This window comes from Sarcophilus harrisii, chromosome 6 (assembly GCF_902635505.1).
Source record: "Sarcophilus harrisii chromosome 6, mSarHar1.11, whole genome shotgun sequence".
Lineage (NCBI taxonomy): Eukaryota > Metazoa > Chordata > Mammalia > Dasyuromorphia > Dasyuridae > Sarcophilus > Sarcophilus harrisii.
The window spans coordinates 232,336,545-232,359,056 of record NC_045431.1 but is presented as its reverse complement, the minus strand read 5'-3'; the positions used below and the strand labels follow the sequence as shown (position 1 = coordinate 232,359,056).

The 22,512-nt window shown below is 43.7% G+C and overlaps 1 protein-coding gene across 9 annotated transcripts in view; it reads left to right on the top strand.

Moving 5' to 3' along the window:
* AMBRA1 (autophagy and beclin 1 regulator 1) overlaps nt 1-22,512 on the top strand; it is a 168,514-nt gene that overhangs the window by 96,029 nt on the left and 49,973 nt on the right. For all 9 annotated transcript variants that reach the window (XM_031943017.1, XM_031943015.1, XM_031943016.1 and 6 more), the window contains one exon: nt 14,222-14,332. In XM_031943017.1, coding sequence (XP_031798877.1) covers nt 14,222-14,332 — 111 coding nt within the window. The remainder of the gene's footprint in view (nt 1-14,221; nt 14,333-22,512) is intronic.

The window sequence follows — 22,512 nt, the reverse complement described above, 5'->3', positions numbered from 1 at the left end:
CAGCCCATACCCTTTCTTTATTGCTTTTGAACAGTCTGCCATTTGGGACTCAGTACCCTTATTTGTAAAGCTGGAAGGAGCTGGATTTGGGCTCCCAATTATCTTCCAGCTCCAGCGATCAGTGGTGAATTTGTCCCATCCATTCCCTTTATTTCAGCTCGATCTTCAATATGGATTGTCTCCCCTGTTAGAAGATGAGCTTGAGAGCCTGGGGCTGGTCTACTTTTCCATTCATGTCCCTTACATTTAACATAATATTTTTTGCACGTGGAAGGCACTTAAATGCTTTATTCATTCATTTGCTCAGCCAGCTTCCTCTTTCTCTGGCCTCTCAACAAACTCAGACACAGAAAAGAAATAACCAGAAACCAAGCACAGCAGCCTCCTCCACCATTTTCTTTCTTTCCCTTTAGCTGACTCTGTTCTCTGAAATAGTATCAGACAGCAGCCTTCTCTCCTACTGAGTTAAAGGACTCACATCTCTGTCTGACTCATATTAGTACTAGGCCATCCCTTTGATTATCTGAGTATCTAACCACTCAGGCCTGAGTAGCTTTCAGCACTTGATAAAACCAATCAAATATAGTCTCTCTTCTTAAGGACTTCTTAGTAAAAAGATATTCCCTAGAGGGGAATTTTCCTCACCTGCCATTTCTAAGTCTATTTTTCTGTTGTTGAGGCCTTGCTAGACCCCTGATGTTTCTGCTTCCAGGGCTTCTGATACCATTTTGAGTGCTTGGAAGTATTGGTAGAGTGTTGATCTCCTGCTGCAGTTCTGCTCTGTCACCTGCTCCTCTCTCATTGGAATCTATTCCACTGCTTAATTCTGTTCATTGTTTGCAAGTCCTTTATTAACTCTCATTGTAAATTGGCTTTTCAACCTCAGCACCTATGTTCTTTGGTTGAACACAAACCAGAATGTAAGACTGCTCAGCATTTCTTCGAGTGGAATTCCCCTCTTTTCTGATTTTTCAGAGCATGAAATGACTGTGCTGATTACATTGGCCTTTAGGCAAGAGCCTTCTAGGAGGCCAGATGAAGCCCTTTTTCTAGAGTAGAATTTCCCAAGACTCTTCAGAGGAGCTATTGAGAAGTGTTCTGATTGGACGACTTTATACCCCCTATTATTTTGGGCTATATTATTTGGGGTGTGTTTGAAAAAAGTGATAGCTTAGTGAAGATTGTTGCTTTTTTCTTTTAATTATTAATAAAATCCTAATGATGTTACTGACCTGTGGATAAAGTAATCTTTTCAGGAACCCACATTGTTTAAAAATGAAACATAGAATTATGTTTGGGAGATAGTGTTTGGGTGGATTGACCATCACCTTACCAATATGTGTTGAATTCCTCGTCCATGTAAAAGAGGATGGTTCTTGGTAATAGGAGAAATAAAAAGTTGTCCTTACGGAATTCATCATCTAGTCAGAATATAAGATACAAATCTCTAAAACTATCATGAAAGATTATATAGTTAATGTATTGGATGTAAAACCTCAAATGTTCTGGGTAGTCTTTCCAGGCCAGGAAAGGTCAGGTATGGCTTCCTAGAAATCATATTTGAACTGGGAATCTGTTAGGAATTCAAGAGCCAAAAAAATAGGAAAGGTGAGGACATTATCATAATCAAAAGCCCCTAGGGACTAGAAGGTCTTCTATATTCAAATATGTATTCAAACTACATCCAATTTTACTGGAATATAGACTACAAGGAAGGGGGAACATGAGATATGTTCAGAAAATTATGGTGGGGCCAGATTGCACAGGACCTTTCCAGGCAGGAGAGTTTCAGCTGGTAGGTATGACCATGGCTGACGGGCATCATGAACCTTCCAGATTGCTTTTAAGAATTCTTCCTGTTTCTGCTTGCTAGGTGAGTGGGGCTTTCCCAGCACTAAGGAGACACTTTGGAGTGAATAAGTACAGGACATGAGACTGTGACGTGATGCTACCTGCAAGCATTTTGTATTTGTCTCCCAACAAGTATCATGGAAGGGAGAACCTTCAACTCTGGTGACCACCATGTTTGCCTGAGAAGTAGGAATGGCTGACTTGTGTCTGGCTGCCTTATGTGAGCCTGCCTTTTCCATACAGTACACACAAACAATTCAGACAGATCTTAACCTCTTTTTCCTTTTCTTTAAGAAAACCCTCTTTTTGCCAGCTACTTGTTTGCCACAGGCTTTTTCAGAGCGCCATCTGACCTAACATAAACAATAAGCCCTTCTTCAAGGTAAGATGTCCGTAAAGTATTAAGGCAACATGCATGAAACAAGCTGCAGGCTAGGCATCTGCCTGAGTATTTGATTTTTAATAGGAAGCCAGGAAGATGGTGGCTGTGGGATTCCTGCTTGTATCCTGGCTCTGAAAAGTCTGCTGCTTCCTTTGTTCAGATTTTGCAGGGAAAACTAGATTAACCCAAATTTGAAGTACATGTTTCTTTGGCCAACCATGGAGATTGGCTATCTTGATGTTAACTCTCACATAAACTGAATATTATCTCTGCTGAATCTCAAAAGTTTAGAGTAGACTCCTGTGCTTCAGGGGATTTAATTTTCATTAACATGGTGTCCTCACTATGATTGGACTCCACACCAGATTGGACAAGACTGAAGCATCATGGGAAAGCAGTTTGGTACATCAAGACTAATGCATTTGGATTTGAATCCCAATTCTTTCTTATTAGAGTCATCAGCCAACTAACATGAGCATCCATAGCCTCATTCACAAAATGAAAGCCTTGATTATTCATCCAACTTGTGCACTTTTGAACATTTAAAGGAACAAACTCCAAAGTCATGTCAATATGGTTTATTTGGCAATATAGGTGATACCTGAATCCATTCCATGGTTTGGTGTTGGCTAGTTTTCCCTGGTCATTTAGAGCTCTTTCACTTCACTAGGTTCTTTTCTTTACGTATGTAATAGAAGGGCGCTGAAATGTCCACTTCTCATAAAAACAAGGGTGTCTAATTTTAATGCATAAAAACCTTCGCTTAGATGTACAAGAAGTAGCATTGTGTGTCAGGGTGAGGAATGGCATTCCTAGATATTCCCATCAGGCATTTTTGTGGGCACACATTGAATGCTTCCTGGCCCCTGTAATGCCATTCTGGGTCTGAGAGGGCATAAAGAATGTGAGAAATGGACTCTGCTCACAGCTACCTGTGATGAAGGACAGGAGACCCACTGAGAGTCCGTGAAAACACCCGGGGTCCACGTGCTCTTCCCAGAGTGTGTGTTGGAGCGCGTATGAGGAGGTGTCCCTTGCTCGCACACCCCACTGAGCAGCCTTCATAGATGGAAGAAGAAGCAGTGATGGCTGCTCTTTCTTTAGTCCAAGAATGCCTAGGGATGAAACGGGATTTGTTGTTCAAGGATGGGAAGGCCGAGCAGAATTGCTCTCCCACTTCCCGAGACATCCTATCACCGTCCCTGTCCATGTGGCTCGTTGGTTGTTCTTCCAAAGTGTGCCTGGCCTTAGTCTCTAAACTGAATATTTAATTAGAAACTATTTCTCATCAGCCCTTATTCAGCCTTTCTCTGCCCCAGATCTCAAACAGAGCCCTCATTTTGGGGTCCTTTGCAGAACCTGGCTTGCGTGTTCACTTGCCCACACCAGGGACACGTCCCTCAGGAGACCTGCTCCCACCCCCGACGTGAGCAGCTGTGCCTTTGTGAAGGGAGTGGATTAGGAGGAGGGGAGCAACCTGAGTGGCAGTAGAAAGGGGCTGGATTGGTTAGATGGGGCAAAATCATCACATCGAGGTTCCCAGGCAATAGCCTGGCAAGGTTGAGGTGGGATTTTGGTTCATTCATCTGCCACAGGGAAATAGTTATGCTTCAGGAGACATTGTCCAGCCTTCTTCAAATACTGGCTTCCTTGCCATCCACCACAAATCTTAGCTGTGATTGTGGGACGCCAGAAAGTTCTACAGTTGGGTGGACTTTTCCTTGGTTGCCAATGAATATGGATTGATAATGGCAGCTGCAGTCTGCTGAATGAGCATAGGACACCTCAGCTTTATCCCCACCCTTGCCCAATGTCCACTTCTCTTGTAGTGAGAAAAGTTCTCCAAGTGGAGCATCAGTGAATTTGGCTCGGCATCTTTGCTCTGCTGTTTACTTAGACAGTTCACCTCCATCTCTGAACTTCCATTTTCCCATCTGTGCAGTGAGTGGGTTCTATTAGATCATGTCCAAAATTTCTCCCAACCCCGAAACTGTAGTTTTATTCTATCCCCTGAAGCCCCTGAGGATCTTTCTTCTTGATCCTCAAAGGCCAGTCCTGGTACCTTTAAGGAACCCCAGCCTGGTGGGGTTCCTTGGCAGACTGATGCCGGAGGCTGTCTGCCACTTTGCCCCTCCTGGAGGGAGTAGAATGAATCATGAAGTTGGTGTCGAATCCCCTTGTGGCTACTTCTTCTCTGTATAACGAGGATACACAGAGAGTCCCTTCCTCTCTTTAGCTCTCAAGTGACAGGAGTAAGGCCCCTTTGAGTGCCGAGAATTGTGATCTTCCTGAGGGCTTGTGCCTCCGGCTCAGGGCCAGTTTTGATTTGGAGCCTTTGGGCTAGTTGTTGGGAGCCTGGGCCACCGTTGGTCAGAGCTGTCCTTTTCCCCTTGTTTTTAGGCCCAACTCCTGGCTCCTGCTTGGAGCTCTATCCAGAAGTGAGCAGGTGCTGATTTGACTCGCACCCCTTCCCCCTTTCCGTGGTGGGCCCCCTAAGGAGAATGTAGGCTCATAGTGCAGTAATTCACGTGTAGGTGGCCTGTAAGAAAAGTTTTTAACAAAAGAGTTGGTTAAGAAGCTGATTTATTTTCTTGCTTAACTCTCTTGTCATGTGCTGAGTGGGGGCGGAAGAGGAGGGGAGGGTGGGGAATAGCGCTGCTGAAAGCATTTATCTTCTTTTCTGCCATCTCCCAGTGTTTATTACCTTGTGATCGACAGACGAGGAAAGCTGCCAGTCAAACCCACGTTCAGCACATTTCCATTTCCCCTCCTTGCAGATTTGAGGCTTTTAAAATCTGCATCCTCATTGCAGCAGTGAAGCTTGTTTCTCTCCTGCCGTTGACAAGCCCAGGACCCTCTGGTCTTGCTCTGTGGGATCACTCAAGTTTCCACCAGGCAACCAGAGCTCCAGAAGTCATAACAGTTTATGTCATGTGACTGGTGAGAGCAATTAAGTGCTCACATGTCTCTCCTCTCTTCTCTCATATCCAGGGGGCTGAACAGTGAGCACCCCCTGTCCCCAATGTTCCCTACTCCCGACCCGTCAGAAGGAATCTTACCTGACCTCACTTGTGAGCCCATTTGAGCGAGTCATAGTATTCTCCTCTCAGAATTACTGGGATCCAAATATAGCAAATGAAGGTTAGGGCGAGGTGGGAATTAAAGTAATTCTAAATGCTCATCCACCTTCACGTCTTTTGTCAGATGAAAGCCTTGCCCATTAGAGATGTCTCCCTTTCCTCCCACCTCAGTTTCCCCTCTTAAAAAATAAAAAAAACAACCACCTCTCAGTTTTGAACCCACTTTGTTCCTAATGAGCTTTTGAGTAATATGCATTCTGGTGAGCTTATTTGTTTTTGTCTTGAACAATTTTGTGAGTAGAAGGAATGTAATGATAGTCATTTATTTGTAACTGAATGTTCTTTCGTAATTGCACGTCCCATTTTACTTCATTAGTGTCGGAGAAGGTGATTTCTTATTAGAACGTGTATGTTGAAGGAAGTCGGATGTGCGGGATGGGCACGTGAGGTCAGTTTCCCTAACACTAGTGGGGTTTGGGGTATGTGAGCCCCGACAGCTGCAAGTGATTTTGTCAGTAGCACGGAGCTATTGGGGATTTTTGGTGCAAGGATCTCTGTAAGGATATGGAAATCATCAGCTTTACCTCTCATTTTAAGAAAAAACTGAAGCCCTAAAAGGTAAAATGATTTGCCCAAAGCTTCACAGGACTGTGTAAGTAACATAGGTAGCTGGTAGGCTACATTAGGTAGCAGTGAGATTACATGTAGCCAGATGGATGATAGATGTGCCAAATGTGGAGATACAGGTACAAGACAGGTTACAGTCTAATGGGGGAGACAACACATTTGGGGGAGAGGTAGGGTGGAAGACACATGTGCGGCAAACCGCTTGGTGGGGTGGGCCTGAAAGCTCCCCCATCAGGACCCATGCTGACGTCGGGGCCTCAGCCCTCCACTCTAGGGCTCTTTCCACTCTTCCTTGCTGCCCTATTTCATGACCTCTGCTTTTGTCCCACTGTACATAAGGGTCCTATCCATTTCAGAGGCCTCTGTACAGAAGAGATCGATACAGCTCTAAATTCATCCTTTATTCATGTCTGGGAATGCTTGCCCAAGTGAATGCTTCACCTATCGAGTCTCAGATGCCCTCTGAAGAGGGCTATGAGACTTGGCACAGTGTCCCCGGCACTTCCCAGGACTAGCAGCTGGACGAGCACCTTGGAGTCCAAGCTCTGTCTGAATTCCTCATTTTTCTGGTGAGAAAACCGAGTCCCAGGAAGGTGATTTGTCTGGGGTCACATAAGTGCTGATTAGTAGAGCCAAGGGGGCCCTTGGAGCACCTGCTTCCGAGCAGGAAGCTACCCTGGGGAGGGCCGAGCTTGGTCCATCTCCCAGTTAAGTGATGAGGCATTTAGGAACCTGGACCTGGGATACCAGGCAAGGCTAGCCCCACGTCAGGTTTTTCTCAGGCTCACTGTGTCTTCCTAACTCTGGCTTACCCAGGGGAGGGGGGAGAAGGCTCAGCTTTTGGCTGTGGGGAGTCAGAATGAGGAACTCCACTTCTTTTCTCTAGGGAGATCTCCTGTCTTGTCTATGGCATATTTAGTTTGAGTTAAACTCATCTTTGAGTATAAAATGGGGAAGGCCACAAGGTGTAATGAAAAGTTAACTAGATTTGAAGTTGAGACCAAAGGTTGATTTCAGGCTCTGACATTGTCCTCAAGACCCTGGACGGGTCACTCTCAGAGCCTCGATTTCCATCCTTGAACAAAGAGGAACTCCCGCCATTATTCCACACAGCACAGTCCCAGTTCAGAGTTGTGAAGAAAGCAAGTTGTGATTGGCCAGTGAAGGGCTGTGTGTCTGCACATGTAAATGCACACAGCTACTTTCTACCTCCCTTTTACAAAGTGATTCTGTGCCTCCCAGGGCCAAAGCTCAGCAAAGATAGAGCAGCTCCACAGAAAGGCCGCCATCTAATAAGGATGAAGAGAATACTACTGGCCTCTGTATATTACATAAATATTTAGTAAATATGTAGATATAAAATCTCATTCTCACAATAATAGATCCATGGCTAATAAAATGGAGGCTCTCCAACTTGGAGTGACAGGCTGAGTGAAGACCAGTATAGGTATTCTTTACAGGTAAAGCAATTTCTTCCCCCAAAAAGATTATTAGGGGACATCTTATTATCCACATTTGACAGATGAGAATACAGACTCTGGAAGAAAGTCTCTTTGTCATTGTATTTATGCAGCAAGTAAGTAACAGAGAGGGCCTTAATTGAAATCCACAAAATCAGTTTGAATATGTTTTAAGTCTGTAAAAATCAATATAGAAAGGATCAGGGTGGAATAGTGGCAAAACCACTGGCTGCCTCTGAAACTTCCTATCTTTGGAAAGTTGGGAAAAAGATTTCATCTCGGAACCACCTTTCCTTTATTAATAAGATGTGAAGGTGTTGGGCTGGATGCTTCAGCATGAGGGCAAGGAAGTGAGCGTCCATTAGGACACGGTGTCAGCTGGAAGGTAAATCCCATGGATCAGAGGCTAGCTACTATGCTTGACCAGGGTGAATTTAGGACAGATAAGAAGAAGGAAGTCCTGCTTAATACACCAAGTAATAAAGTTGTGTGATGGATAGTGAGCACCCATTGCCAAGTGTCTTCTGTGGGGGCGCCATGTGTGGTCTAGGGATACAAAGGCACAACAGAATGCCCCCTGCCCTCTGGGAGCCTGCATCCCTCTGGGAGTGCGTTCTCTGCCTTGGGGTCCTGGGGGCCAGCTGGCTCAGAAGCTGAATTCAGGAAGGATGGTGAGCTCGCCCCAGACTACCAGGTGGGCCCCTTCTGACCCAGGAATCAAAGAGCTGTGTCTTTGTCCCTTATAACCTTCAGGCCACATCTCCTTGAGTTGTTCTGTTAGATCTGTAGTTTCATGGGGTCAAAGATTTATGGCTGGAAAGAACCATAAAGGCCATCAAGTCCACTCTTCTAAATATTTGGGAAACTGAGTTCTAGACACCTGAGGTGACTTGACCAAGGACGTACCCAATTTAAATAGCAGGAGGGCTTTGGAGCCAGGTCTTTTGACTGCTTGGGGGCTCAAGTTGACAGGCCACAAGGGCAGGTTTGGGTCAAATCTGGTCTCGTACTTAGTAGCCGTGTGACCCTAGGTAGGCTCTGTCACCCTCAGTCTACCTCAGTATCTTCATCTGTAAAGTAGGAATGATAATGGCACCTACCTTGCAGGATTATGATTAGGCTCAAACGAGATATTTGTAAAGTGCTTAGCCCAGCGCATGTCACCTAGGAACCATTTAAAAAGTTTCTTTTCTTCCTTCTAGCTCAAATCCAGTGTTCTTTCCACTGTACTGTACTCCCTAACTGGTAATTCCCTTCATCATTGCAGTTCAGCTCACGTAGTGTAAGAGTTTTTTAGACCATCCAGAGGTTAAATGATTTGTTCAGTGTCCCACAACCACAATATATGGCTTCTTGACTGTATCTGCTACACCAGTGGTTCACAAACTGTTTTTATTCTCAGTATATTTATACTATTGGAATTATTGAGGATCTGTACAAAGAGTTTTTATGTGATTTATATTCATTCATAGACCATTTTAAGAATAAAAACTAATTTTGAATTTGTAGTCCCTCTGAAAGGGTTTCAGGATTCTGTGGGCCACCCTCTAGAGAACTACTGGCTTCCACCATACTGCGCTCAAACTGCTTCAGAAAAATATGGCCAGAGAAGCATGTAGCTATTTTTAGTTAAAAAAAAAATCTGATCCATTCGCTTTGTGGCCATTTCAGTAAAAAGTCTCCAACTGGGGAAAGGCTCATGTGTCCCTACAGCCCTCGGTGGCAGGCTCAGTGTTGTCATAGCTCCCATGGAACAGCTTCAGCTGGTGAATGAGCATGACTACAGGGATTTTTTGGCCTGGGGAATCTCGAACTAAATTTTAGGTTTGCTATCCAGGAAGAGAAAGGGGGCCATTTCCTTTCCTAAGACACCATTTTAAATAAACGTTTAAAAAAATAGGCACACAATCTGTCCTCCTCTTATGTCCACATAAGCTTCTGCTGTATGATCCTGTGAAAGATTTTGATGAAACTGATTGGTTGTTCTCTTTGGACCATTCAGTCACAGCTCCAGTAGCCAGCTCTTTGCACGTTGTCAAATGGAAGGCACGGTTAATGATTGTGTTTTCAACCCAATCAGTATTCCTTCCCCAGGCTTCTGTTCCCATTCCATCTTCCCAGCAGCAGCATAGTCAAAGGCAGCTGTCATGTGTGAAGGCAGCTTCAAATAGAGCAGATTTGCACGGCCGGGAATGTAGTTTAATCCTTTCCTTTCCCCCTTCATCACCACCTGTCTCTTTCTTCGCTCCCAAAGCTGAGTGTACTGCTACATTTACTAATGGCTCTTGGTTCTTAAGTCGTTTCACCAAACCATTTGTGGAATAATATCCTATATCTATGCTCTTCTGTGTTTCCCTACTCTTCCCCACCCCCTCCACTTCCTCCTTGCCTCTCCTTATCCCCTGAGCTCCTCCCCAGGTGCTGGTGGAAAATGTTTATAATTTTTCTTTCCAAGCATCAAAGGAGGTAAATCAGAGAGAAAAAGTAAACAAAAAAACATCGCAGTGCTGAGTTCGAGGTTTGGTAGAGCTCATCACATCTCAGCTGGGTACTGTAAGATGGGTTTCTGAGCTTCCAGAGTTTGTCAGGTAAAGATTTAGAAAGCTTTTCTCAAGGCAAGAGATGAGTCGCTTGTTTTCTGTCACCATTCTTCCCTCTTTCGTTACCACACCATTGGCTTTGGGTTTCTCCCTTACTCTCGTGATCATTTATTCTTTCCAGTGTCTTAGACCTGAGACCTCAGGAGAGGAACCATTTATTGTACTAATTGCATTTGGCATTCCATGGAGGGGAAGAATTACACGCTAGGCTGTCATTGTGGCCAGGGCACATCCCATGTAGATCCTGCTCTTCTTGTGCTGTTCCTTGGGGGAAGTGGGAAGAAGGGCAGAAAGTCTTAGGGGACCCCAGAGAATGCAGTGTCTAGGTCTCACAAGAGCTCATCTAGATCTCTCAACTTCATTCTTAAAGTCAGATTCTTTTAAACTCTTAGCGCTGTTTGGGCCAACGGTTTTTGTTTTTTCTTTCAAGGGCTGATATTTGTCCTTCCTTATCTACCTATCAGTGACCACAGTACTAGAACTAGTAGAACTAAGGGTTCTTAACATTCACAGATGCTTTTGTGGCAGTCTGATGAAGCCTTTGGACCGCTTCTCAAAACAGTATTTTTGAAAGCATAAAATGAAATTACATACAAAGGGAAGCCATTTCTATTGAAATATAGTTAGAGGCTCCAGGTTAGGAGCCTTTCATTTAAACAATAGATTTGAAAGATTTCTGGTTTCTCACTAATCTGTAATCTAGTAAATGGAGTTAGGAGATGGAAGTTTGCTAATGGATGTTTCTGTAACTTTTAACTGTCATGTATTGATAATTTCCATTATCTCATAATATTACTTTTAAGAGAATCATAATATAGAATTTAGGCAAGCTTCACCGTGTTCATGCAACTTTATTCTGCTCATCACCTTTTAGGGCTCAAAGAAATTTGAGGGACTAAGAATTCCCAGATAGGCTTCTAGGACCTCTGGTGCTCTCTAACTCCTTTGTAAAGATTTTTGGGAATGGGCCCACAAAAAGTTTCTTTTGGTATTATTCTTATGTGTTCATCTGGGAGGTCAAAAACCTGCTTTTGTTTTAAAGGCTGGAGGAAATTTCTTGCATGCTGTTGCTGAGGGTCAAGCTAAATTGACCCAGAGCTCTGTCAACAGACAAGTACCTGATAACAATACCCTGATCTGCTGCCAGCATCTCTGCCTCCTTCCTCTGTGATTTTGTGTCATTGAGATCTTCCTAGTACCAGGTTCCCTCTTTCTTTGAGCACCCCTGGAAGGAAATCTCTCCTGTTGAGCTTTTTCACAAAGATCTGCTCTGAATGTTCTAAGACAATTGGCTTAGGATGGACTTAACTACTCAGTTACTTCGGATCACTCTCAGCAGATCTTTAACAATCTCTTAAGTTTCTATTGCTGTTTGTTTCTTACTCAATTCTGTTAATTTCACCTCATTTTTTTTATTAAGTATGTTCTGGGCATTGGAAGAAATAGAAGATTTAGAGAAGTCACAGCTTCTCTCCTAGAGCTTATATTCTACCTAGGAGGAGGTAGGACATAATGTCCCTTCCATAGTTAAAGGTAAGATGGTTATTATGAAAGGGTGATGGATTGTATTTATAGATGGGTGTGTGTGTCTGTGTGTCTGTCTGTCTATCTAATCCATCGAGATTGTAAGCTCCCACATGGCAGGGACCGTATATGGTATTTCTTTTAAATCCCTACCAACCCGTATCAGGGTTACACATGTAGTAGATAATTGCATGAATATATGAATTGGCCCCCTTCCATTCTATTTGGGTTGTAGTATATGCTTTCATGGTAACAACTGAAAAAAAGGAACTAGAAGTAAATGTATTTGAAAGAAGCAATGATCTTGGGGAGATTGAGGCTCCGGAGAAGTAACAGCTATTATCTAACACCTGGCTTAGAGGTACAGATTTTGCATATACTTGGACATCCTCTCCCTTCCCCTCAGCAACAAGTAGTGGAATGAAAAGGCTCATTTTTTTCAGGATCCTGGAATGCATGGGAAAATCAGCCCTATTTCCTAATTCTAGAATTGGCAATAAGGGCTAAGAAATAGGAATTCACTGATACAAAGAATTTCCAGTGAACCAACTCCCTTCACCATGCAGCTTGATGACCCCTTCTGTGAGTTGCCTACAGCACTAAGAGGTTAAGGGACTTTCCAGGGCCTATACAACCAATGTGTGTTAGAGAGAAGACATGACTGTGACACGTAATGGTGGCTCATCTGTAGAGTGCATCTTAAGAATATGCAACTCACATGGGTCGTTATATTTAATTTGCTTTTTGCAAGAAGCCAACAATCACAGGGCTAATGAGGGTCCAAGCCAGCGTGCAAATCCTTGTCTTCTCCTTTCCATGATGCCATACTGTCTTTCTTGACATAAACTCCTAGAAAACGGAAGTCTTCCTTTTGCCCAGTGGACCTAGTAAAATGGACCGAGTTAAATAAGAATTATGGCTAGATATTTTTATGGAGTACAAGAAGACAGGGTGTTTATGCCTGTTGAGTGATCAGCCCCAGAAGCCTTAAGAATAATTAAATTTACTAGGCCTTGTCATTGCTCTGCCTGAGGCTGAGGACAAGATTGTATCTCAAATTGTGTCTTCCTTCTTGACCTGTGGGAAAACTTTGGTTGCTTTAGTGTTTTGCTGTGAGGAAGATTTTTAAAACTAATCCATGAAAAATATCTTAATAGGAAATATGTTTTTAACTTGAGATCTTTAACCCCCTCAAATACTTAACACCTTTCCTTTTGTTATTTTAACTGGGACAGGGAAAAATGCTCACCAAGCTACTCTTCCTGAAACTCTATTCTCAGAGCTGCACAACAAACTCCATAAGTGTCTTCTCACAGTTAGTGGCTTAAGTGGCAGACTTCATTTTATGAAGAGGACATAGTTAAATAGCAAAAGTAGCAAAGCAGCCCATCCACCATGACAAATAAGGTGGCTTGGGAAGAGCTTGAGCTTTAAATCCTGGCTCTGCTAACAAGAGCAGGGGTCACCTGGCTAAGTCACCAGAGTTCTGGGGCCTCAGTTTCTCAGATGTCAAGGGCTGGGCTAGATGAGCTCTAGGGGCCTTTCCGGCACGGTACAGGGCTAGGTGACCGAGGATTCCGGGTCTGCCTCCGCTTGTGCCAAACATAAGGAAAGCCTTCGTGTTGTCCATTTCCCTAAGGAAGAACTAGCTGACTGGCAGCAGAGTGTACCCCTCGGAGAGCTGCTAGAATCTATTCTCTGCTCCCAGGAGGGTTTGGCTATGTCTAATCAGAGGGGCGGGTGTCTATGGAATGTATCTCCAAAAGAGGAGGAGGAGAAAATGACATGTTCATGGAAATGAAATACAACTGCAAATTAGAGTGTCATCCTGGTTTTTTAATCCATTTTTTTATTTAATTGGTTACCAAGGAAAAAAGTGTCATACGGAAATATATATCTCAGAGAAGTTAAACCATGAGACATTAAAAGAGAATGGGAATTCAGGGAAATTCTCGTGGGGGGATTATAAAATATTGCCTTAATAAAAATATTCTGATGCCGCAAAGCTAAACTCATAAATTTCTGCTGTGCTAGATGCCAGGGGTCCAAAGAGATCAACAAATATCATCTCGTTTGTTCTTGGCTATTTTTTCCAATCTAATCAGCTATTTGCTGGCTGTCTTTTCCCAGTGGTAGCATCATTTTGGAATGCTTTAGTGGGAAGAGGGCCATGTACAAAAGGGGAGAAGCCTTCTTTCAGACAGCATTGCCTTTTCCAAGATAACCAGAAACTGAAATGCTTGCTCACTTCTCTTTGTTGCTCTTGACTCCATCCTGCTGGGACTGACCCACCCCCTAACTCCTTCATCACCCTCCTCCCAATTTCCCATCCTTCCCAATGTTTAGATTTCTTCTCATCTATCTCTTGGTGTTTTGAACCCAGAGGGCAGAGGTAATGTCTTTTCTTTGTGTCATATGTGACATATTGTGGACATTTAATAACCCTGCATTAATGTATTTAAACTATTAATTTTATCATGTGGCATCTTACTAGGAAAAGTGAATCATTTGCTCTTGGCAATGCATTATTTGAAGGATACAGCTATTCCATTATCTTCCTCATTCTTAATTTCCCTCTATTCAGATTTATTTGTTTTTTTCCCTTTTCTTCTTCCTCACAAACCTTAATGAAGTTTCATTGTGTTCCCTGTTCAACATTATAGTAAACTGACTGATGGTTCCCTTTTTCCTTCACAGGGGCAGTAATTGGGGATGGACAGTCTGCAGTGGCCAGCAACATTGCCAACACTACCTATCGGCTTCAGTGGTGGGACTTTACCAAGTTTGACCTGCCAGAAATCAGCAATGGTAAGCCATTTTAGAGTTAGGGATAGAGGAGAATAATTGTATCTGACCTTTCACTGGAGAGAGAGAATGAGAAAGATACAGACATAGGATCTTAGTTTCTGGATGTGTGGATTACCGAGTGACTTTTTCTGAAAGATCTGGCTAGAGATTCTCTGAGAAATACCTACTCTCCCACTGACCAGTTACCATTTTAATCTGAAACAAGAAGTTCCCCCCCCCCCCCCCCAAGTCTTTTGTTTCCTTTGGAAACAGAGCAGCCAGCTAAGTGTGTTGGGGGAAAGGCAAAAACGAGAATGAGTGAGAGCCATGTTTCTTTGAGTGGGTGACCCCTGGATGGAGAGTTGAAATGGACATGAAAGTCAAATGCCCTCCTAGCTGGGTACGGAGGAGTTCTTCAGGGACTGAATATGGCTTCTTCAGTGCTTGGGTTCAAGAGTCTGGATCGTTCTCTGCATCTATTTAAGGCTCTGAGTTTTGGTCCCAGATCAACATGAATATTAGGTAGAGAAGATATCTTATTGCTCATCTAGACAACTTTTTTCCCCACTCTTCACCCTGCCTTTCCCCATCCCCTTCAAAGTATCCCTAATAGAGGTGATGGGGAACTCACTACCTTATGATATGGCAAATTCTTTTTTTCTGGAGAAGTGTATTCTTCCTTGTGTGATGATAAAATGTACCTCACTTTTATTTCTATCCATGGATACTGTTTCTGCTCTATACAGTCTGAATATAGGCCTTAACCTATTTGATGAGCTTCCCTCTTTTTTCCCTTTGTGAGATTAATATCCCTAGTTCCTTCAACTAGGCTCATATGATAGGCCTTAACATATTTAATGAGCTTCTTTCTTTTTTCCCTTTGTGGGATTAACATTCCTAGTTCCTTGAACTAGACTCATATCGTCTGATTTCCAGACTTTTCATTATCTTGCTTGCCCTCCTGAATTCATTTCATTTTGTCAGCACCCACTTCATAATATGATAGCAATGCTCCAGGTGTGGTCTGATCTGTTTAGTACTGCTGCATCCTTTAATGTAGATAATTATATTTCCATTAATCCAGATGAGTGTTTCACCAGCTGTTTTGGTAGCGATTTCACTTAGCAATCTCTTAAGAATTCTTCACTGTCATATGCTTCTGAAGTTGGTTTTTTAGCCCATCTGTAAAAGTTTATATTTTTCTCTGTTAAATTTCATTTTTTTTTTTAAATGCCATCTTATAGAAAAGCAAGATGGTTTAGTGAATAGAGAGCTATTCTTAAAGCCCAGAGGATCTAGGTTCAAGTGCCACCTCTGATACATATGGCTTCTATAAGATATATCCTCAGGGCTCTAGGCAGGAAAAGGTATTAGTCATCATTGGTAGAGGGAATTTCTCTATTTAGGATTTCCATATATCAGTAAAATTGCAATTCTAAATCCTATCATCATTGCAACTTTCCAAAAGCTGAAGATCTCTGTGAATATTAATTTTCTCATTTGACTTCTTAACTGTGTTTGCTGGCTATGTGTCATTTGCACGTGTGACACATTCTCCTTCAGTTTCTTCAGCCAAGTCATTGAGATGTTGATCCGGGCAGAGCCAGGATCACAGACCTGCACTGTGGGTCCTACCAGATCATAGCTCCAGAGTTGGAAGGACCTTGGGAGAACTCTCCTGGCTATAGAAAATGACTTGCCTAAGGTTCATGGTGGGAGTAAATGGCAATGCCAAGTTTCCACTCCACGACGTTGGACTCTCCATCTTGTGATTTTTCCATTGTACAGGGCTGAGTCATTAATCACAGTATTCTTCGTTCAGCCCTAAAATTTTGCCAGGGATTGATTTTTGAATTGTAGACCTGTAGTTTCTAGAATTCACCTCTCTCCCCATTTTTCTTTAGAGTGAAGGAAAGTTGCCCATCTCCAGCCTTCTGACACCAAATCCCTTTTTTCCTTACTTCTTAGAAATTCTTAAAGGTGGTTCTTTGATCACCTCCTCAAGATTTTCCTGCTTCCTGTGATTTATGTCATTACCATTAAGTAACTGAGAGCTGGCTTTTTGTCCTGATACCTGGTACCTTGAACTTGAACTTCTGTCTTAATCAGTTTGGGGTTTGAGTTCCTTGATCAAAGTGGAAGCAAAATAGGGTGCGGAGTTATGTGTTTTCTTTGTCATCTCTTCCCGTTAACACACCTTTCATGTTCCTAGCCTTGTTCCCAGGCGCTTTCTGAACAGGTCTTCCAAGTTTGTGTGGCACTCTTTTTATAAGGCCTTAGTCATCTGTCCTTCTTGGCCATCTGTTCAAGGGTCTCCTCAGCAGAAAGCAGCCTGTACGGTGGGCTTCATCTCTTTAGATGGAGCTTCCTTGTCTTCCCTTGTATGTGTTTGAGTTGTCAGAATTTGATTTTTGAGAACCTTAGTTTTCCCTAGTGGAGTCGCTGGCTCACTGGCTATGGGGTGGATCATTCTTTGAACATTTTGAGTGTGAAATAGGAGGTGCTTGTGTGATTAATCCTGGACGTTTTCTCCAGATTGACTCTTTCTATTTCACTGACTAATTTTTCTTTGTAAGAGTTTAGCATTGAAATTCTCATTGTTGTGGCTTTTTGAATATCTGAGAGAAAAAACTGTCAGCAGGGCAAGAATTTATTTTGATTTGTTTGGTGATTTTTTTAATCCTGCTTTTGCAAGCCATTTTACAAGGAGATGGCTCCTGTCCTTGGGCTAACTTGTGGCTGGAAGACTGAGCTGGCCTCAAATCCCAGAAGGCCTAACTAGATGGGGCCTGTAACTTCTTGGTGCCTCTTGCGGTTCTGTGAGATTAAGATGATGGAGAAGGTGCTCGTCTGCCTGAAGAAAGATTCTTACAAATGTTGTTGATCTGTTGCTCCCTTGGAGAGGAGCAAAAGGGGTGCACCTCCTACTGGCCTAAGCCCCCACAGGCCTTCCTGATGGGCTTCTAAAGCATTTGCAGAGCAAGCCCTGGAGTGGCCAGTCCCTTCCACAGGCTCACCTATCTAGCCAGCAACAGGCTGCAAACCGATCTTTGTACAGTGTGCTGCTCTGTGATCTATGGACCCATGGGAAGAAGAACCATTCACACCTCTGAGCATCAGTATTTCTGACCTCTCCCTTTCCTTGTTCAGGAATGGTCATGTGGAGGTTATAATTTCAAAAAGATGACATTTCAGAGTCTGGAAGAGACTTCTGTTCTTACCTGTAAGGTCCTGGTTCTTTCTGGAACTGCTCCTCAGAACTGATTTCTTGACCACTGCCCCTCTTTCTCATCCCCAGCGGTCTAAGTCACTGCCCTTGTCCCCTTTCTCTGCATCTGTTTGCCCTTTGGTTGTTAATGACACATTGACTGGAGCTGCTGCCTAGGGATAGAAACTTTGTTTTAGCAAGGCCAGCAATATTCAGAGGAGAGCTGAAGTTGCAAGGGTCCGTGTTCTCATCACTCCCTTCCTAACTTGTTCTGCTGCAGTGCCGCTGCTGGAGGTTTCTGGCTTACCTGCTGAGATAATCTTCCAGTGCAACAGAATGAGTAGTCCTGGGATCAGTTTCCTGTTGGGCTGCCTACCACCAGAGAGCCAGATAAAGGTCTCCCAGTATAAATCAGCTTGTTGGACCAGCCCTAGCAGAGAGACCTAGCAGCATTATGCTAGCCCTCCCCCTTCCATTTTGGAATTGGGGAAGCAGCTGACTGAGAATCTCTAGTCAGACCTCTTTAATAGAAAGAGAACTTGTCCTTTAGGGCAGGTTTCAGCCTCATGTTGGCTTTTACAGGACTAGAGTGGTTTGATTTAGTTTCTTATGAAATCATCCTCTTCCAGTGGCCAGGGTAACATCAATCAGGAAGCTTCGTCTGTCTGGGATGTAGCGTCTTTTATGGGAGTGGGAAGATTTACCTCCCCTCTGCTTCCTGGAGCAGCTTCTGTTGTGGTTTGGGTCAGTCAGTGCCAGGAAAGGTGCGGAAAGCTCTTACTCCTGCGAGCCAGCTGCCTGTGGGCTATTTTCAGATGTGGCTTGTTGGGTCCCTTTTCCACCAGGACCCACAGAAGCATCATTTCAGACCAAACATTTTCATGTTGGTGCAGGATATTCTTCATCATTAGTGATGTAGTCAGAGCCATCTTCTCAAAGCCACGCCAGCTCTTTTTAACTTGTTGTGGGACTTGGCTTGGAAGTGCTCTCCTCCCCTGACAAGAGCTGACTGTCAGAGATAAGGAGGAACGGGGCAATATGGAGGGCATTGGGGAAACTAGAGAGCTTCATCTGTGCCGGGAACCCAGAGTCTCAAGGACCTTCTCAGGGCAGAAAAGGGCCATCGTAAGCAACACATCCTGAAAATATAAGCAAAGGGGAAACGTGCTGAAAAGTAGGTCCCTGCCACATTTGTGAGAATTCCCCACAGAAGAACTTTAATCATTCCATCTTCTTCGAGCCCATCTGTGGAAACTCTCTTCTTCACAGATAGGTGAGCTTGTTTGCAAAAGAGCTGTTCTGAAGTGATCGGCCCTGCCCAAATGTGGAAAAACATTAAGGAACACGCCAAGCCAATGTCAGTGCTCTGAAATGTCAGTATTCTTTTCTGTGCTGCCTATTTATAGTGCCAATGTGAAGTTTCCCATCCCAGGGATAAAAAGATGCACAAAATAAACCCCATTAGGAAAAGGCAGTTGTGAGACATTCGGGCTTTGTGAATTTAGCTTTGATGAGTCACAAAAAAGGAGAAGAAACAGGCCTGGATGGCACTTCTGAAGGGCTTCATGCTTCTTAGCTGCAATTGGTGCCAGAAGTCCTGCCTTTAGAACCGGACTGCATGTTTGTACCAATCGAGCAGGTCCCCCTCAGCACCCGTGAGTTGTGCCTCTTCACCTTGGGGGTCACCCTCAGATAGCGGACTGACCCCAGAACCACACAGAAGGCAAGCTTGGATCACATTTGGGGAGTCAGTGCCTTCAGGGAGCCTCAGCCACTCTCTGCCTCTCTGTTTAACCCCCAGCACCTTCCAGGTGCCGTCACGCCAAGAATGATAGAACCACAAAAGCCAATGACCCATGGGCAATGAGGTGCCGCCGTGGAGCCAGTGCACAGATGGCACACGGGCGACGCGCGACGTCAGTCTCTTCCTGGGGGGCCAGAGAGCAGCACCTCTTGTGGCTAGCCCAAGCACAGCCCACTGGTCTGGGGGAGCTAATGAAAGACTGAGGAAGACTCAGCATATGAGGTTAATTCTGTGGGGAGACTTCGGAGACACATGGAAGAGTCACCCAGGATGTCCAAGGCCATGGGAGCTTGTGCTCAGAACAGGAAGGGCCTTTGAGAACGCTTCTGGTCCATCACCACCTCACTCCTCCTCCATTTTGCTAATAACAAAACTGAGACCAGAGGAGGTCTCAAGGCCACATAGCCGGTTCCACTGGATGTAATCGGCACTATTGGAGGCATCCTGTATCAGTGAGATCACAGATTCATCAGGTTATTGGACAGCTAAGTGGCTCTCTGCAGTCAGGCCATATAACATTGGGTCAGAACCATATTGATTTTGGCCAAATTCTCTCATAAACCTCCCAGAATTAGGAGCAGGCACACTGTGATCTTCAGAATAGGATATCAGATCAAAACAAAGTGCATTGGGGAGCATGGAGATGTCTGCTGTAGGTCATTTCTAAAAGAACTTGTCATACCACAAATTAGCCTGGCCCAAAGACCTCTGGCTCCCATTCCCCTTAGATCCTATTTCTTAGGAGAGCACTGGCTTGGTAGGCAGGAGACCTGAGACCCCACTTTCACTTGTTACTGTTGTGTGACCTTGGACAAATGACTTCAACCTCTCTGACCTTCAGGGCCCTTCTCTGTAAGGGAGGAGTTGGTGGGGGGCATGGACATTGTTGCCTTTAATTCTGAATGTGCCCCAGAAATCCCTTCATCACAGCCCTCGTTTTCAGAGGGCCTTGATTTGTTTTCCCTCTGTTACCTCTTCTTGAAAGCCCCCATGATGTCATCTTCTCCACAAAACCTATTCCAATTCCTCCTTTCTCTAAAACCTCACTTAGCAGTGTTTTCTAATGCTCTAATGTTCCCTTTGCTGGCATTTGTGTTTTCCCCTGTTCTGTACCTTCCCACCTTCATGCTCATCCTCTTCTTTTGGTTCCCTTACCTGCTACCCATCTCCGTCTGGCTGATGGGCCCCCTTCTTTATCAAGCCCTCCAGGATTCTCCCAGCTGAAAAGGACCTCCTCTCTCTAAGCTCTCCTCACCCTTAATGCCTCCTTTCAGTATTCACTGCATTCTGTTTTGTTTTTAGAGTTATTTATGTCACTGTTTTATTGCCTCTGCTACTAGACTATGAAGTGCTTGAGGGTAATGGCTTTGTAAATTTCTGTGACTTTAGCACGGCATTTTCTGTGTCAGTTGAATCATTTATCTAAAGTAATATTGCTCCGGTTTTTAAAATATTCAGTGGAAAAAGCCTCAGTTCCATATACGTCTTTGTCAAATAATAACTTACAGTTTTTGCAATTATTTTTAAGTGAATTCTAGGAAATGTCTCACATGTTTCTAAATAAAAAGCTCCAAAGATAAAAGGAAAAGTTCTTAAGTTCAGGAATTTCACCAATTCAGGATAATTGGGTGAGAGCATTCTGCCCAACGATTATCTTCCCTTCCTCATGAAGGGAATACTTCATCTTGTGGGCTGGCTCTAAATTATATCCAGATTGAAGTTATAGCCCATTCTGATCAAAAGTAACTAAAGTAGCATGCTCAGTCTGTCTAATCTCTGGGTTTCCAAAGTTAGACAAGACTTCTTGCCAATCTCTTTCCGGACTGTATCCATTGTCACTCCTGATTTTAGTGCTCCCTAGAGAAGTGAGTTGTGAATCTGCAGGAAAGGGATAAAGTATTAATAATTATTAGTCATTAATTAACAAAGCAGTCTAGATCTTCTCCGAGCCCAGTTCTTAACACTTTGATAGCTAAACTTAGCATGCTTTTGATGGCTGTCTTGACTCTTGATTTTTTTTTTAGACATTAAAATATATCCTTATGAAACAGTACTTGTTGGCTTTCACAGTGACTGTGAGGCTCTTGAGCTTTCAGAAATGTCTCTGGGGTGGGATCTAGCCTTGGAGGAAAAATAGGAACTTAATCTTTTTCTGCTAGTGAGACCTGGGGCCCAGAGGAGAATTTTTTTTAAAGACAGAGGAGTTTGACTGCAATCCCCTTTTTCTGCTTTGTTCTATTTTCATCTTGTTTCATTCTAAGACCATCATGTCCCTGGCCTCTCACCCCCTTATCCTTGCCCTAAGAGAACTCATTGTCTTAGTCACAGTTTTTTCTTCACTATCATTTGCCATCCATCTCTCTGAGCTCATAGCAACAATAAACTGAGTTGTGAAATGTTTATAGTGAGAAGAATACAGTTTTTCTTTTCCAGCAGTTCTGAAGCTAAGTGAAAGATTGCTTTGCCCTGGAATCTGCCACTAGGTATGGAAGTCTTTCTGCTTAGCTGCATAGGGCTTTTGTACAGCCACTTTGTGGCTTATCCTTTCCATTGTGTGAGCCTCTATTTTCTTGAAGACTCTCTCATCCCAGAATGTAAGAAAGTGGCTGTTGTGTTATTGCTCAGTTAGACAGGACCATTGAGCTCATGTCCAATCTGTCCCTGAAGAAGAATCCTTTCTACATTATACCCAATAAATGGTTATCCACCTTTAATGAGGAACCATCTGCTACCTTTTGAGTCAGCCCGTTTCACTTTTGGACAGCTCTAAGGCTTTCATCCAGCAGAAATCCATCAGGAACTTTCAATTACTCCTGGCTCTGCTCTCTGGGGCCAGGCAGGATGGTCAGCCCGTCCGAAGCCCACCATTCCCCAGGTTGGGAAAGCTGCTGAATGAAGCCAGCAGCATAAATCTCTCTTTCTCAGAACAGATTTGTAAACAAGGTGGCAAGCCAACAACGGTGGGGGCTCTCAGCATTCTTTTTATACAGGAGATATCTCTCACTCTAAGGGCTTGAGCGGTCCAAAACCGTTTTTCTAATTCAGAATATGCTGCTTAGGGATTCTGAGGACAATGACTAGGTGAGAAAGAAGCAGACCAACTCTAGGTTGAACTACTTAAGCTTTATCCTACACAAAGCTTCAGCCCCTGTTTTCTGTGTGTTCCCAGAACTAGAGGCCTCGCTGTAC